The sequence below is a fragment of the Hemiscyllium ocellatum genome, chromosome 24 (genome assembly GCF_020745735.1).
Source record: "Hemiscyllium ocellatum isolate sHemOce1 chromosome 24, sHemOce1.pat.X.cur, whole genome shotgun sequence".
NCBI classification, from domain to species: domain Eukaryota; kingdom Metazoa; phylum Chordata; class Chondrichthyes; order Orectolobiformes; family Hemiscylliidae; genus Hemiscyllium; species Hemiscyllium ocellatum.
This window is the reverse complement of record NC_083424.1, coordinates 27,925,751-27,944,817: the sequence shown is the minus strand read 5'-3', so window position 1 is coordinate 27,944,817 and position 19,067 is coordinate 27,925,751. Positions and strand designations below refer to the sequence as shown.

The following is a 19,067-nucleotide window of genomic DNA, read 5'->3' as shown; positions in this document are numbered from 1 at the left end:
CTGGAACTCTAGTACTCAAACTGGTATCTCCAAAGTCGTCATGTGAAATTTCAGGTTTGTATAGCACATTCAGAATTAATACTCCATATACAGATCCCAACATGCTAGAATCTGTGCTATGATCATCTAAATGGGATTAATCTTTTATCACTGTCACTCAACACTATCGTTGTCAATAACAGTGTGACATTACAGTATATTGTTTTCGCTCCTTCAGCTGAATGAGGAAGCAATTCAACAGTAGCGGTGGCAATAAGCATTTCTTAAAATGTGCCGATGGTGCTGTGCAAGTGGAGAAATTAATAAATGTAGAATTCTCATTTGTAATGATTAGCGTCTTTGCCAATGAGCAGTATTATTTACTGTACTTCCTCTGAGACCAGCAATATTTTGAATTGCCTTACAGCATCAGTCATGTAGTTCTGCTCAAAGATTCAATGAGTCACATAAAACATCTTGGTTGACCTAACATGTTCATGGACTTTTTAAAGCTGAAAACCAATTTGCCCAACTTACCAGAGAAAAGAAACATCAAAAGTATCACCATTGCTGCAGATACACCCCAAGTCGAGAGCTTGTTTTGGAAGCCTTGGGTCATGAGAACAATGTTGCCCACTCATTGTAGCTGATTGACTGTAGTAAGTTCCTTGACTCTGGGGATTTTGGCATGAGGGAGAACACTGATGTTGGAGCACCTGTCCTACCAGTGGGTTTGCAGGATTTTGCACAAGTATTGCCAGCAATATTTCTCAAGGGTTTGAGTTGTTTGCTATAGATTGTTCATATCTTTAACATTAACAGGAGGAGTAGTATTATTGCTGCCTTGTAGACCATGAGCTTGAGCTTGGTACCAGATTTAAGATCTTTGTCATCCATCATCTGTTCCTCAGATAACCAAAGGCTTCGTCATAGCGATCTTAGGGGCAAAGCCATATGTGAGGAATTGTTCAGCATTTTTTGTATTTCATGCTGTACAATCAGTTCTGACATAACGTGATAGTTCCATTCTTGTGCGATCTCTCGTTATAAGAAAATCGTGCAATAGCCGTGTCTTTTAAACTAATGAAGCTGAAATCATGTCACTGCCAATAGAGGTAAGGAAAGTTCACATTCTACAAGTAACAGTTTAAATTCTTCAATTTCGTTAAAGCCAATTTGCATTGAAGAAACACGTTGTAGCAGAACCGACTGCAGTTTGTTTGTGTACTGTAAACATTTGTAATAATCTTAGAAACGTTGTTTCCTTTTCCACTATAGAAACTACGTGAGAAGCAGAAAGCTGTGCGGGAGAGCCATGGGCCAAACATGAAGCAGGTTAAAATGTGGAGAGATTTTGAGCAACTGATGGAATGCAAGAAACAGTGCTTTCAAAGACAGCAGCACCAGAATTCTGTTGGTCAGGTGATACAGGAAGGAGGAGAGGACAGATTGATCTTGTGAATTATGTAATTGATTTGTCTTATTGTGCTTCAAAAACTTAAGATTCTTTGTCTTGGGCTTTTTCAACAGTTTTTCAACTATTTTTGAGTGATTCTTAGTTTTAGTTAATATACCGAATTCTAAATTTGCAATTAATTGTTTAGTAACTTAGGTTTTGTATGCAATTAGCACCGACAAAGTCCCATTTGCAACAACAAATTTGATGATCCACCAGCTCTTCCGTAACAACATTGTGTTCTCATGGGGTAAAGCAGGAATAGAACTTTTTGTCTTTTCATTAGGGTACCTCAGGAGACTGGAGTAGTGATCATACCTACTGTACATCATTTTTCTATGCCACATTGTCTTTCATCAGCTGAAAAAGAGAAACAGATATAAGGAGCTGTGCAATTCAGGCCAACTCAGAAAAAACCTGACCAGAGTGTGAATGAAAATAAATGTTGAAGCTTATTCATAGGAAATGTGTTAAGCAGTCAAATATTGAAAATACAAACATGTGTACAGATTTCTTAACTACATCAAAATATTCTTCATGAAAACAGTGAAATGTATGATTTTCAAAGTTGTGTTTTAATAAAAATAAGTCAACCATACTAATATCAACAAAATTGCAACCATGAGTCTTCACTAATATCTCAAATGTGTTCTGAGGGTATTATAGCACAGGAACTCCCAGGATTGACCTTTGTGCTGTCACCTAAATTGGCTGAACAGCAGTGATGATAGCACTTAAGAATAACTTTGTTGTTCCCAAGTTAAACAGCAGGAAAAAAATGACAACTGTCCCCTAATCTGGTCCTCATTAAAAGACCTTCATACCTGTTCAAAGGTGAACATGATTACTTTTGGTGATGTACTCTTTCCACAAGCAAATAATTTGCTCGTGCTCATGGTCAAGAACAATTACTAATTCAGTGTCGTACAAGAGAGCTGTTAGTGCCTTAATCCTACACTGCTTTCATGGGGAGAAATTTATGGTTTCATAGCATAATTTAAATTAGTATGTATATTGCCTTGCAAAGTATTCTGAATATTTATAATCAGCATTGTTGCAGATGAGCTTGAATTCTATTTCAATATTTGATCAGAATTATTGGGTTTATTCATCCCTGAGTGGCTGTATTCAACTTTAGTACATCAAAAATATGAACAGTGCTAAAGTTCTAATGATTATTCGAACGATTACAAGAGCCATGATTTATGTGTTAATGAAAATGCCGGATTTTGTGTTTTTTCAAAATGCAGGCCATAACAATTGTTAAGCAAGTAAAGCTCTATTTATATAATAAATTCTTATTATTTGGTCCTAAGTATAATGGTCAAAGAGGAGCCAGTTGCCATATTCTTAACAGCTGAAAATAAGTCAATCAGTTGGGACTGCAGCCTTCTTTTGGAGTAATTTTTAGACTGTGCCTATTATTGAGTGCAGATGTCGCTGCCAATTATTCTTCAGATTAAAGATGTCTCTCAGGAAATATACTGGATTCAACATCACTGAATCTGCAATGATTTGCAATGGGAACTTGATTGTACTAAATAATCTGAAAATTTGGAGCTCCTCTTCAAGCTCTAATTTTGTCATTCTGATTGCATGAAACAGAATAAAATGGCAAGAAACTGATAGAACGATAATCCAGATTCACTTTTCCCCATAAGCACATGGCAATCTTTACTGTCTCTGTTTGCTGTCTTTTAAATATGTTTGTTAAAACTTTGCGAATAAGACTTTGATATGCTTCTCCATACAAAATGTGATAGAGTAACATCCCAACTATATTTGTGGGAACAGTGAATCTGCAGATTGAGCTGTTTTGTAGTATTATGATAAGTTTCAGAATGAGTGTTTGCACTTGTTTGCACCCGCAAACATTGACAGGACAATAAGAGACTTCCAGAAATCTTTAGATTGCGCCCACTGTCTTTGGTGGGAGCTACCGACACATGAAGGGGACAGTGAGTGGGTTTCTATTTCCATTCACCACCTGATCAGGTAAAGAGCAAAGGTGAGATTAATGCAGTGAAGGCTTCCCAATTAAGCGATGCCTCTCTGTTCAGCTTCTGGGATGTGGCCACGATTGCTGAATGCTTTATAGGGTTGCCTGGCAAAGTGACCACCGTCCTGAGCATAATCTTTCTGAATCATGCCTTTCCAGGAAACTCACCCTGCATTTTTACTAAAATAGAATAAAGAACTGCAGATGCAGGAGATCGGAAACAACCCTGAGCCTCAGCGCAAGCTAAAAAAACAGCATCTCATTTTCCACTTGGGTACTCTGCAGCATCTAGGACTCAACATGGAGTTCAATAACTTTATAGTCTAATTCCATCCTTCATTTTTTTGAACCCACCCTCACACCTGGTCCTGTCATGACATGGGTTACTTTTAGCAGTCAACCTATTCTGGCCCACTCTTTATTCACTTTCACATTACATGGACCAAAACAGAAATTGCTGGAAAAAATTCAGCAAGTCTGGCAGCATCAATGGAAAGAAAGCAGAGATGTGGGTCGATTCTCTTGCTGCTCAGATGCTGCCTGACCAGATTTTAGGATAGGTTAAGGTATTTGGTATTCTGTTCTCTCTTGTTTGTGTTTCAGTCTTGTAAATAAATTCTGTTTTGTTCAAAACTAAGTGGTTTGGCCAATTGCGTCTCTCCTGGAATATCCATGTTATGCCTGCTTAAAGCAATGAGCAAAGTTAGCATCTGGGCTATTTTTTGAAATGTTTTGAGGATGTTCTGGCCTGGTCCATACTATTCCTTCCATATCACATACTCTCTCTCTCTCTCTCTCTCTCTCTCTCTCTCTGTCTCTCTCTCTCTCTCTCTCTCTCTGGGCTCTGTCTCCCACTATCCGCCTCCCCATCCCCGACCTTGTCTTCAACATAAAAACCATTTTTCTCCTAGCTGCTATTAGTTCCAATGGTGTCACTGGACTCAAAATGTTAACTCAGCAGGTCTGGCAGCAGTGGAGAGAAAGCAGAATTTCACCAGCAATTTCTGCTTTTGTCCTGGATTTCTACTCCCAGATTTCATTCGAAATCTGTGCATATACGAGAGCCGACCCTACACAGGAACAGTAGAACAGCACCAACTCTACCCTGAGAGCTGTTTCCCCTTGGCAGCTGGCTGAGATGGTGGGGGAGGGTGAACCAGGCTGGCAGAAGCAGCAATCAGGCCTTACCCAGCTCAGGGTGGGGTGGTATGGCAGATGGACCTTGAAATCTGGAGTGGTGGTGGCTATGAGTTATGTCCAGGGTCAATGAAATTGGCGAGGTGGGGCCAGTCTTCTACAACTCTGCCAGAACCTTCCAATTCCATGCTTTTTCGACAATGATTTTCCCTTACATCGTCTTCCCCCCCCCCCCCCCCCCCACAATGGCCCACTTCAGTTGGTCACTCTGGAGACAGGCATCTTTTCAGGAAATAGGTAATGACTCTTACCAAAAGTCCTAATCTTCCTTAATCATGCAGTGTTGAGAATGTGTTATGCAGCTGGATTGATGATAGCTGCCTCCTGTTTTTCACCTCCAGCCTCATCATCACAAGTCATTGAAAATCTGGCCAGTTGTATCCTTATAATTCCAATTTGCATTTGCTCACTGGAAAGAAATCATTTGTAAACGTTAGAGTCATAAAGTCATAGAGATGTACAGCATGGAAACAGACCCTTCGGTCCAACCCGTCCATGCCGACCAGATATCCCAACCCAATCTAGTCCCACCTGCCAGCACCTGGCCCATATCCTTCCAAACCCTTCCTATTCATATACCCATCGAAATGCCTCTTAAGTGTTGCAATTATACCAGCCTCCACCACATCCTCTGGCAGCTCATTCCATACATGTACCACCTTCTGCGTGAAAAAGTTGCCCCTTGGGTCTCTTTTATATCTTTGCCCTCCCACCCCAACCTATGCCGTCTAGTTCTGGACTCCCCGACCACAGGGGAAAAAACTTTGTCTATTTATCCCACCCATGCTCCTCATAATTTTGTAAACCTCTATAAGGTCACCCCCACCCCCAGCTTCTGACACTCCAGGGAAAACAGCCCAGCCTGTTGAGCCTCTCCCTGTAGCTCAGATCCTCCAACCATGGCAACATCCTTGTAAATCTTTTCTGAACCCTTTCAAGTTTCACTACATCTTTCCAATAGGAAGGACACCAGAAGTGCACGCAATATTCCAACAGTGGCCTAACTAATGTCCTGTACAGCCGCACATGACGTCCCAACTCCTGTACTCAATACTCTTACCATTAAAGGAAAGCATACTAAACGCCGCCTTCACTATCCTATCTACCTGCGACTCCACTTTCAAGGAGCTATGAACCTGCACTCCAAGGTCTCTTTGTTCAGCAACACTCCCTAGGACCTTACCATTAAGTGTATAAGTCCTCCTAAGATTTGCTTTCCCAAAATGCAGCACCTCACATTTATCTGAATTAAACTCCATCTGCCACTTTTCAGCCCATTGGCCCATCTGGTCCAGATCCAGTTGTAATCTGAGGTAACCCTCTTCGCTGTCCACTACACCTCCAATTTTGGTGTCATCTGCAAACTTACTAACTATACCTCTTATGCTCGCATCCAAATCATTTATGTAAATAACAAAAAGTAGAGGGCCCAGCACTGATCCTTGTGGCACTCCACTGGTCACAGGCCTCCAGTCTGAAAAACAACCCTTCAACACCACCCTCTAACTTTGAGCCAATTCTGTATTCAAATGTCTAGTTCTCCCTGTATTCCATGAGATCTAACCTTGCTAATCAGTCTCCCATGGAGAACCTTGTCGAACGCCTTACTGAAATTCATATAGATCACATCGACTGCTCTGCCCTCATCAATCTTCTTTGTTACTTCTTCAAAAAACTCAGTCAAGTTTGTGAGACATGATTTCCCAAGCACAAAGCCATGTGGACTATCCCTAATCAGTCCTTGTCTTTCCAAAAACATGTACATCCTGTTCCTCAGGATTTCCTCCAACCTTGCCCACCACCAAGGTCAGGCTCACTGGTCTATAGTTCCCTGGCTTGTCCTTATTAAACAGTGGCACCACGTTTGCCAACCTCCAGTCTTCCGGCACCTCACCTGTGACTATTGATGATACAAATATCTCAGCAAGAGGCCCAGCAATCACTTCTCTAGCTTCCCACAGAGTTCTAGGGTACACCCGATCAGGTCCTAGGGATTTATCCACTTTTAACCATTTCAAGACCTCTAGCACTTCCTCCTCTGTAATCTGGACATTTTGCAAGATGTCACCATCTATTTCCCTACAGTCTATATCTTCCATATCCTTTTCCACAGTAAATACTGATGCAAAATGTTCATTTAGTATCTCCCCCATTTTCTGTGGCTCCACACAAAGGCCGCCTTGCTGATCTTTGAGGGGCCCTATTCTCTTCCTAGTTACCCTTTTGTCCTTAATATATTTGTAAAAACCCTTTGGATTCTCCTTAATTCTATTTGCCAAAGCTACCTCATGTCCCCTTTTTGCCCTCCTGATTTCCCTCTTAAGTATACTCCTACTTTCTTTATACTCTTCTAAAAATTCATTCGATCTATCCTGTCTATACCTGACATATTATATATGCTATTTGAGCTGTTCTATCCCTTTTAAAAAATATATGTAAAGGATGTGACACAGCACTGTGAAAGCAATGTCTAGATCTTCCTTCAAATAGATCCACTTAAGTGCATGTTCAGAATCCTGTAAATTGTGTCCTGAGGAAACCTACACACCTTACTGAAAAGGTTATACTGAGATTCATGAGTTGAAGGTATGTGTCGACAACAGAATGCTCCCTCATTGCTGGTTTGTGTTTGAAGAGAATCTGTAACAAAATTAGAATATTTTAAATTTGATTCTGACCTTTTAAATGCTGAAGTACATAAAAAATTACAAATAGTCTCATGTTCTAACCGAATGCAATAGTTTTTTTTCAGCAAATAATCAGTTTGTCTATTGATATATTCAATGGATGAACCAAGTAACTATTTGAATGAAAGCATTTTATGAGTTTGAATAGTAGCCCCATTTTTGTACAGCATGCCTTATTTAAATCATGTACATCCATGGTTACTGCTTCAAAGATATTTATCCCATTGTCTTTTTCAAATCAGTAAGTCAAACCAAATAACTTCTACAGTTGTTGAAGAAAAGCCTGTAAGGAAATTATCAATATCATTCACAAAATTGTGAATTATTTATTATTTCCTAAAAAGCTGGCAAATCTTAATTATTCTAAAAAATATATTACTGCAATTTTTTGTGCTGTTTGATAAATTTGTTTGAACTTGAACTCAAAGACATAATGTAGCAATGTTACTGTCCAGGTTTCTAAACAGAAGTTCCTTTACAGGTACAGTGTGTAATCTGTGGAAAAAATAATCAGTGTAAAGTATTTTCCGTTGGTTATCTGGGCATATTCAGAAATGTATCTCAATGTTGAAGCAAATAACAATGCTTGTATGGTGAGCAAGGAGTCACCTACATCTTTGGATTCAATTTTTTTTACTGTAATATAAGTAAAAGACTTGCAAATACATTGTTATAATCACAACAGAAATGAATTTGAAGATTTACAGATTTAAGTATACTTCAGAGGGAAAATAGGAGGGCAACAAGGGGATGTGAGATGGCTTTGCCTTGGGACCTCATTAAGTGAACCCTAGAAGTGGGAAGCTAGGGAAGTGATTGCTGGGCCCCTTGCTGAGATATTTGTACCATCGATAGTCACAGGTGAGGTGCTGGAAGACTTGAGATTGACTAATCTGGTGCCACTATTTAAGAAAGGTGGGAAAGAAAAGCCAGGGAATTATAGGCCAGTGGGCCTGACATCAGTGGTGGGCAAGTTGTTGGAGAGGATCCTGAGGGACAGAAATTACATGTATTTTGAAATGCAAAGATTAATTAGGGATAGTCATTATGGCTTTGTGGGTGGGAAATTATGTTTCACTAACTTGACTGAGTTTTTTTGAAGAAGTAACAAAGTGGATTGATGAAGGCAGAGTAGTGGATATAATCTGTATGGACTTAAGTAAGGCATTTGACAAAGTTCCACATGGTAGACCGGTTAGTAAGGTTAGACCCTATGCAATGCAGGGAGCCATCTGGATGCAGAACTGGCTGAGAGGTAGGAGACAGAGGGTAGTGGTGGACAGTTGCTTTTCAGACTGGAGGTCTGTGACCAGTGGTGTGCCCCAAGGATCAGTGCTGGGTCCACTGCTTATAATTATTTTTATAAATGATGTGGATGTGAATATAGGAGGCATAATTAGTAATTTTGCAGATGATACCAAAGTTGGTGATGTAATGGACAGCCAAGAAGGATCTTGATCAGATGACATAAATGTGAGGTGCTATATTTTGGACAAGCAAATCAGGCCAGGACTTACACACTTAATGGTAAGTTCCTGGGAAGTGTTATTGAACAAAGAGCCGTCAGGTGCAGGTTCATAGTTCCTTGGAAGTAGAGTCACAGGTGTTAAGAAAGCTTTTGGTATGCTTGCCTTTATTGGTCAGTGCATTGATTATAGGAGTTCAGAGATCATGTTGTGGCTATACAGGACATTGGTTAGGCCACTTTTGGAATACTGTATTCATTTCTTGTCTCCCTGCTATAGGAATGACATTGTGAAATTTGAAAGGGTTCAGAAAAGATTAGGGTTGGAAGGCATGAGCTGCAGGGAAAGGCTATTTTCCCTGGAGCGTTGGACGCTGAGGGGGTGACCTTGTAGAAGTTTATAAAATCACGAAAGGCATAGATAGAGTGAATAGCCAAGGGTATTTCCCCAGGGTAGTGGAGTCAAAAACTGGAGGGCATAGATTAAGGTGGTTGTGGGGGGCGGAAATGGGGGGAGTTAAAATGGACCTAAAGGGCAACGTTTTCATGCAAGGGGTGGTACGTGTATGGAATGAGCTGCCTGAGGAAGTGGTGGAGGCTGGTACAATTACAACATTTAAAAGGCATCTGGATGTGTATATGAATAGGAGTGGTTTAGAAGTTTATGGGCCAAATGCTGGCAAATGGGACTACATTAGGTTGGTTTGATCGAAGAGTCTGTTTCCATGCTGTACTGCTCTATGACTCTACAGTAAAATTCAAAACAAATGAATTAATAAGTAACTACAACAATTAAAAATCAAAAATGCACAGACAGAGAAATAGAATTAATCCGCTTAACTGTAAAGAATTTAGGACCAAGAAACTTAGATCAGAATGGAATTGTCAAAAATCTGAAGTTAAGGAAAAGGAGACGTTGCAATCATGTTCTTGGAAGATGACAGAAGAGTAAATTGATTTTGAATTAGGTGCGCATCCATTTAGCCCATAACTCTGGGAAATTATTCCATTGAAATCAATTTGATAGCAAATTTTAAAGTGGACAATAGCACAGATACTTTCAGCAGTCATGTTGAATAGTGAACAACAACTCATTATAAAGCTCAATTAATTTAATTAAATGTATCTGGAAGTTGAGTGACCAAAAGCTTGGTCAAAGAGTAAGGTTTTCAGCAGTGTTTTGAGGAGGAAAGCCAGAGTATATCTTTTTCCAGAGATCAGGACCTTGGCAGCTGAAGGTACATGAGAGACTAATTAAACAAATATGTGGAACAAGAAAGACTGGGTGAAAGTACTTGGCACATTTTCTAATGTTCATCTTATTAACTGCACAGACTCCGAAATTGTGTTTGTGTATCACCTAATACTTGATTAAAATGTAAGAAATTTCAGAAAGCCGTAGATTGAATTCAGTTGACATAGAATGAATTCTCTAGTGTATGCCAACATTGGTAACAGGTCTTTGGAAATAGTAGATAAATGGAAGTGCTGCTGCAAGTTGTTTGTAAAGTTTACACCTACATTTTCCCCAAAGATCTACCACTTTTTTCTATTCAGTTCATTATCCAATTTACATTTGAAGGCTACAATTGAATCTTCCTACCACACGCTGAGCTCATGCATTCCAGAATTTAACCATTTGCTGTGTCAATCATTTATCCTGATTTAAGTGTTTGGTTATTTTGCCAAATACCATTAATTGTTGTTGACCCCTGTGTTAATGGGCACTATTTCCCCATATCTACTACACCCAAACCTCTCATGATTTGAACACTCCTATCAAATCTCTTATAAAAGTGAATAGACTCACTTTATGCAATCCATGTCACTGAAGTCATTCTCCTAAATCTTTTCTGCATTCTTACTAATGCCTACACATCTTTGTTAAGCTACAGTGCCTAGAATTGGAATCAATACTCAAGTTATTCCAAAATAATGTTTTATAATAGTCCACAATAAGCGTTGCTTGTGCTCTCTACACCTTAATCTATAAAGCCAAAGATTGTTATTACCAAATCAATGTTTTCTCAACCAGACCTGCTATCTTCAGCAATGTGTGCATTTATACCTACAGGCTCATCTGCTCCGCTATCCCCTGTAGCTTGTACTCACTCCCCTATTCTTCCTTCCAAATCTATCACTTTACACCTCCCTGTGATAAATTTAATCCAACAGGAGTCTTCCCATTCCAGCAACCTTTCTTCTCTTGAAATCAATCACCATTCTCCTCATACTTCACAATATTTTCAAGTTTTGTGGTATTCACAGATTTTAAAATTATGTTCAGCACACATAAGTTGAGGGTCACTAACATAGATCAAGAAAAATAATGGTCCTGATACCATTTCTTGGGAAATCCCATTATACTTCAGTCCAAAAAGCAGTCATTCACTGATATTCTGTTCCCTGTCACTCAGCCAACTGTATATCCACTGTCCTTTTTATTTCATAGACTGTAACTTTGCTGGCAAGCTTTTTTTGTGATAATTGTATCAAATGTTTGATGGAAGACCATGTATATCACATTGTTATAGTCAAAAACTCAACCAAGTTAGTTAAACATGAGTTTCTCTTAATAAGTCTGTGCCTGCATTCTTTAAATAATCTACATTTTTATCAGTGACTGTCAATTATGCTCTGGATTATCAATTCTCAATGCTTTCTTACTACTGAGGTTTAACTGACTGGCCTATAATACCTCTGGCACTGCTCCATATTTGAGGATGAGGATTAGAAGATTATGACCAGAATGTCTACAGTATCCACCATAACTTGCCTCAGATGCATCTTATCTGATCCTGGTGATTTACTGACATTAAGTACATCCAGCCTGTCTAATCTGTCCTCTGTCAATCTTTGGTCCATCATATATTTGAACTATCTCTGCTTCTTGGACAATGCAAAGTATTCAGTTAGTACTTTGATCACACTCTTTATCTCTATGCATAAAGCCCTTTTTGTGCTTTTGTTTTGGTACCTAATTAGCCTCACTTCTCTGTTACCACAACGTAGCATTTATTTTTCTAGAGAAGACTTTTGGATTTACTTTTAGGTTAGCTTTCAATCTCTTCTCGCATTCTCTTTTTGTTTGTCTTATTTCTTTCTTCTCTTATGAACACCCTGTGTTCGGCCCCCTTGGGTACACACGTGTAAAGATAAGCCCAGTAATTGCAGGCTAGTCTGTTTAACCTTACTGGTGGGAAAGCTTTAAGAAACAATAATTTGGGACAAAATTAACAGTAATTTTGATTAATACAGATTATTGAAACAAAATTAGCCCAAGTTTGTAAAGGGTAAATCATATTTAACTAAATGCGGTCCATGTGATGCCTGTGAAGTTTTCACTTATATAATCAATGCATACATAAATTATATAATTTGCTTCACAGTGCCTGGAATCTATCATCTGTTTGCATCACTGACAACAGAAAGCTGACTATCTTGGAACCTGGTACTACAGTCATACTGGTTATTCTGATTCCCCTGTATATGTTCAACCAATCTAGTTATGTCATTTAATCTGAGCATATATTTCATCTCATTATAAATCCAAGCTGAGTACGTTTCTCTGATTAATGTCAGCAGACCATGTCATTCAACTTTTCTATTTCATCTTAGTCTATCTCTTTTATCATTCAAGGAGCATTGGCTTTGTCTGAAGATTGATCTTTCTGCTTTTGCTTCTGCTTCATTGCTATCTGAATTTGAAAAGACCTGAAGATGGCTATAAGTGGAAAATGGCTCTATAAATAGTGTACAAAAATGGAGGAAACCATTTGGCACTATATGAAAAGACCTTAAAGGGATGGGGATCCCTAGTGATCTCCCTGTTGTTATGTTGACCTTAGGGTTGGTATGCAGAGGGTAAGTTAAATAATGTGGAATATTACACATCAAGTTTGCTTATCTCTTATACTTTTTAAAAAAATAAGCTTCCATTGAAACAGTGTTAAAAGATCAAAGCTTTCACTCTATTTTTATGCAAATAAAGCAATTTGTACTATTATACCAGTTGTTACTGAGAATTATTGTTCAAAGTTGTTGCACTGATTATGTTGCATAAAGTGAATCTAATGTTATATTCACTTGCCATAAGTGCTCTATTTATTAATAAGTCACACAAAAGTTCTGCCAATATACTTGGTTAGATATTAATCATCAAAATCTTAATTAAAGTTCATAATCAATGTTTATTGTGTGTTTAAGTTACGTGAAAAAAATATTTTTTGAAGATATTCACATGCAATATGAGGTCACACAATCTCAGAGGTCTAAACATGAAAGCAGCAGATTTTTTTACTATGTAAAAATAATTTATTGCCAGTAACATAGTTTCATATGCAATAAAATGGGATCCAATTCCATCAACTTAAAGTATTTTCTTGAAACTATACACCCTCTACATATAACATTCAATAAAGTGCTCAAGTTACGTTTGTATCCAATGTATTTTTGGAAACAACGAGGAAAATGACCTTGGTCAGAGAAGCTTTGCCAGTTTAGGACTTCATTTGGTCGCAATGCCACTCCATATCAGATGTAAACTGCAATTTGCTCCATCAGTTCTTATATAAACCAGTAGCACCTGCTTACCAGGAGCAGGTTCAAATAGAACATAATGAATACACCCAGTAATATTTTATAAATAAAACTACTTACTTAGTTTGCAAACTTCTTTCCTATTAAATAGTTTATCTGTTGGAAGCTGCATAGAATCGCTACAATGTGGAAACAGGCTATTCAGCCCATCAAGTCCACACCAACCTTCCGAAGGGCAGCCGACCCAGACCCATCCTGCTACCCTATAATTCTGCATTTCCCTGGTTAACCCACCTAACGGACAATTTAGTTTAGCCAACCCACCTGACCTGCACATCTCTGGACTGTGGAAGGAAGCCAGAGCACCCAGACGAAACCCACACAGACACAGGGAGAGCATGCAAACCCCATACAGACAGTCTGTCTGAGGGTGGAATTGAACCCAGGTCACTGGTTCTGGCTCTGTGAGGCAGCAGTGCTAACCACTGAACCACCATGCCACATGTGAGACTAAGATTTGATTTACAATGTGGTTTTTAAAGCCAGTATTTTTCATTTACCCATTAATAGTGATCCATTATTAAACTTTATAGATTATAATTCTCTACATGTATTAAATGCAGTTTGTAGTATAGATATGAAACACTATCCTCGCAAGTTATATATCAGTTTGAAGCATATATCAATAATGCTTACAAACTGATAGAAATTACATTGTTGTTTATATTTATTTCCCTTTCACTTTTTTCTTGGTTTTTCATTTTTTATGTTCCAATGATCCGTATAAACATTTCCCAGCTTCAGTCAATGAAACAAGCTGATTTTTGAGTTCTACAAAAACATTACATTTGGCAGCGCGGTGGCACAGTGGTTAGCACTGCTGCCTCACAGCGCCAGAAACCTGGGTTCAATTCCTGCATCAGGCGACTGACTGTGTGGAGTTTGCACATTCTCCCTGTGTCTGCGTGGGTTTCCTCCGGGTGCTCCGGTTTCCTCCCACAGTCCAAAAATGTGCAGGTTAGGTGAATTGGTCATGCTAAATTGCCCGTAGTGTTAGGTGCAGGGGTCAATGTAGGGGAATGGGGTCTGGGTGGGTGCGCTTTGGCGGGTCGGTGTGGACTTGTTGGGCCGAAGGGCCTGTTTCCACACTGTAAGTAATCTAATCTAATCTAATTACTGTTCACCTTTTATGTTTTCCATCTTAGACCACAGTTATGGCCTTGAAGTTGCCTTGAAAAATATAGCCACCAAAAATTTGGGTTTGTGCTGAAGTCTCCATCACCTGAAATAATTGAAGGCGATACCAGTGGAAAATAGAATTTGACAGATAATCGGAAGCCCCAAATGTTTGGTTCCATTCTTAATGTATGGAAGTAAAAACAACTAGAAAATAAATAAGGAAACTGAACTCAATGTTTCCTGTATTGTGATGTTAATTCATACCACATACAAATATGGCTAAGCCATAAGCTATATCTAACACTCCTGTATGGTTTTGTTTCATGAAAATTCTGGTGGGTAATCGGAGTGTTTAATCTCTAAAGCATGGAAAATTGAACTTCTTTAAATTGAACACTCTTTAAATTGAGGCAATATGTAATTGCATCCCATGTCAATTCACCTACTACATTAATCCTTGATATCTGAAAAACTTTCTGATACATTTTTATACATAGGATCTAAAACAGAATAATAATTTTACTTAGGTCCTTGTCAGTTCTAAATAATACACGTTCTTATCATATTCTCATTCTTAACTGTGTTAACTAAATACTGTATATCAAAATGTGCAGGTTTCTCCCCTCCTCCCCCTTCAGCTAAAATATGCTAGATTGCATAAGCAGTTGCCTCACTATTATAGCCTGGAAATGTATGGTTTATTTTCTTTGGAGTGTAAGTTGGCACATGGAATCAAGCAGGTAATACAAGTTATGTTGCAAAGATGATGTACGGAAATTTAAGAATTCTATTCCATTGTTGAAATGATTACATTGTCACCAGAAAGCATTGCGTGTATCTGCACTTGTGTGGGCCAGCTTGAATCTTGACAAAAAAAAATTCAGATCAAAAGCTGATTGATTTTGCCACTTTATGAAATTAAATAGTCTAGTGTTAAGGCAGAATCCACATTTCCTCAGTGATTACCAAAAGACCTCTACCAGAAAGAGCAATTTCCAGTAATTCATCATCAGACAGCAGCAAAAACACTGTATCCATTAGGTCATATTGAAACATGATTGAAATACTAATGATTTTTGATACACCCAACAACTGAACTGTGGAGTGGAAGGGTTCAAAAAACTACAGCACATGTGAATACAAGATTCACAGTGGTGCTGGTCTGCATGGCTAATGAAATTAAGTAGTAATTTTCAAGCATAAAACCTTGAGAACATTCAACTTCCTTGCAGGTGTATTTGTGCATGACAACAGCAATGTTTGAGGATGGAATGAAGTTATAGATCAGTCATGTATAATAGGCTTGCTACTGGCCTACACTTAAGGAATGTGGTTGATTAGATTACTTACAGTGAGGAAGCAGCCTTCGGCCCAACACATCCACAACGACCCTCCGAAGAGCAACCCACCCAGACCCATTTCCCCTACACATACCCCTTCAACTAACACTATGGGCAATTTAGCATAGCCAATTCTCCTAACCTGCACATCTTTGGACTATGGAAGGAAACCAGAACACCCGGAGGAAACTCATGCAGACACGGGGAGAATGTGCAAACTCCACACAGACAGTAGCCCAAGGCAGGAATTGAACCCAAGTTTCTGGCACTATGACGCAGCAGTGCTAACCACCATGCTGCCCTGATTATTGTGGGAGATATTCAGATCTCATTTCAAAAAGTGCCTGTGATTAAATAATACCAAGAGATCTAATGTCCATGGTTTAATCTTTGAATGCATTCCTCAGCGAACCATTGGAGGATCATGTTTGTGATTAAATGAAAGATGCATGGTTGGTTGAGTAAAACTTTCATGAAGAGTGGAAATGAATATGATGTTTCATGGTTTAATTGTCAAATTATGGGCTGATATTAGTTTATCTCATGGCCCAAATATCATCATATCATTCAAAAAAATGCAGAATATTCAATTCAATGGATGAAAAAGACAGGGACTTGTTTTGGAGGAATGATTCTGAAAGTGAAAGCCCCATAGCTGACCCAGAGTTGGCTCTATACAATTATGCCACAGCCAAAGTGACGCGGAATGGATTTGATGAACTCTTTGAGTCAATCGTAGAGACAATTAACTTAACAATTTTAAAATGATTTGATTGTGGTTGTATGATTAATTCATTCAATAAATACTGCCCCATAATTTTTGTATGAACCAACGGTGTTTGTTTTTGACATTTCAAAATGCTGTCTATCCACATCTACACTTGCAGTTCATATTCCTTACTCAACACATAAATTGCCTCCCATTTTTGGATTAATTTGTGAGGCTTTAAATGTCAACTAATATGTCTAATGTGCTGTATATTTTTTACATAAATTATATTTACATTTGTAGTTTTGATTGCTCCATTGTTAAGATCCAGTATTTGAAGAACAATCATGAATTTAACATTTTCCAATGCATATGTATTTTCAAAATGAATTCAACATTTCTTATACTGTTTTGCATGGTTTCTGTTTTTAGTATTATTTACATTTATTAGTACTGATATTAATCCAGAAAAATTAGACCATAAGTAGAAGGATATTTCTTTCTGTATTTTCTAATTGTGCTATTCAACAAATCCTCCTTGACTAAGCTGCTTCCATTCTCATCCCTTAACCTTGAAACAAAATTGGGGGGGGGGCTTTCAATCATTTGCTACATAATAGAATTCCATCAGATTCATCTTTCCATTATTTCACTTTATAGAAGTTACCACTGCAAATGCAGACTTTATACTTCACGAGACAAGTTCAGGGCCACAGCTGTACTTAAGCTGAAATCTTTAAAGGGTAAGCGGTGAGGCTTCCATGTATCTCTAAGCAGCAGTCTTGTTCCTTCATCTCATAAACAGATCATTTATCACAACAACTGTTTGCTTCCTATTTTTACAGTGATACTTAGTAACTCAGGATATATATTACAAGTAATGAAACACAGCTGGAATGTGCTTTTGTTTGCAGCTTGCTTCATAATAAGATTAATATGTTACCTTTTTTAGAACTTTGCAGATTAATACACGATAAAGTTACTTTTTATTCATGGATGTACAAAATATTGCTTCTTTCATATTAACAATTCTTTAATATTTTTGGTCGTTGTACAGACAACTCCTATTTAAATAGCACCATCAAATAAAGGACGGTTGGTAGCAATTTGCCTCAGAGACTATGGGTTTAAGATTGCACTCCATGGCCTGAACACAAAATCAAAACTGACATTCTCATGCGATACTGAGAGTGTTTGATACTTTGGAAGATATGTTTTTTAGATGAGACTCTAAATTAAGACCTTATGTGCCCTCTTAGATTGTGAAGTACCCCATGGCACTATTTTGAAGGAGAGCAGGAGAGGTAGCTTGATCAATATTTATCCGTCAATCAGCATCACAGAAACAGATTTATCACTTCTTCTCTCATTACTGTTTATGAGAACTGGCTGTGCTGAAATTGGCTTCTGTGGTTCCCGCAGTAAAATGTGTTGAAATGAACTATCAATAGTCAACTGTCATAATTTTACTTTAATACATGACGCCTTGATGAATTAAAAATGGTTTTAAACAGGACACTGCTTGTTTAAGATGACTGCCATGATCACATGATAAGCTCAGGAAACTCTTCAGCTTTGATGAAGAGTCAACTAGACTCAACATTAGCTTGCTCTCTCTCCATGGACGCTGTCTAACCTGCTGTGATCTCTAACATTTATTGTTTTTAGTCAAGCTCAGGAAATATCCATTAAATATACAAAAATGGCTGCATCAGAATTATTATTTTAATCAAGAAATTTGCATCTCTCATTTTACTTTCACTTACATGGCAAATCCACATATTGGGAAATGAAAGGACAGAGCAGCACATTCAGTTTGACAATGGCAATGGAGCTAGACTTGGAATATACAAGCAAAGCACGTTTCAATAGCTTGCAAATGTTATGAAACATCAGCTCTGCTTACTGTCCACAGATGCTGCCAGACCTGCTGAGTTTCTCCAGCAATTTCTGATTATCTTCTGATTTCCAACATCCACGATTCTTTGATTTTATTTAGTGTTTCACTCTCACTGATCAAGGACTCAATAAATTTAAATTGTATTTGCCTTTAACCTCCGATATGTATAGATAACCTCCCACTTTTTAAGTCTATTACTGATGTTCTGTCTGTTTGATGTCACATTTTTATCAGTTTTGGGCTATAAAAGTAAAATAAAATCTTGAAATTGGCTCATTTGATCAAGTTAATTATGTTTTGATTGAAAATGTTAGTAAATAAATAATATTTGTTGAAGCCAACAAAGAGGGGTTAAAAATCACCCCACCTCACATGGTTGTAACAAATCTGGGGGCTTATCAGAAGCCACTGACTGATAGAAGGATCATAGTGAGGAAACAAATTGTTCCCTCAAAAGCTGTTTATTGTGAAAAGGTTATCTTGAGTCTCTAAGACTAAAAATGCTAAAATGTCCATAATTATTGCTGATGCTCTTAATAGGCTGGATCAAATAATTTTTGTGAAAGAAATTAATTCTCCGAAGAATTAAAAAGGATATCTTAAGAGGCAGCATTCTG

The 19,067-nt window shown here is 38.1% G+C and overlaps 1 protein-coding gene across 2 annotated transcripts in view; it reads left to right on the top strand.

Moving 5' to 3' along the window:
• Window positions 1–2,003, top strand: part of ift81 (intraflagellar transport 81 homolog) — a 102,544-nt gene extending 100,541 nt beyond the window's left edge. The window contains exon 19 of one of the 2 annotated variants that reach the window (XM_060843990.1): window positions 1,258–2,003. In XM_060843990.1, coding sequence (XP_060699973.1) covers window positions 1,258–1,440 — 183 coding nt within the window. In that variant the 3' untranslated portion in view covers window positions 1,441–2,003. The remainder of the gene's footprint in view (window positions 1–1,257) is intronic. The other variant, XM_060843991.1, reaches the window with a different exon arrangement.
• The last annotated feature ends 17,064 nt before the right edge of the window (window positions 2,004–19,067 follow it).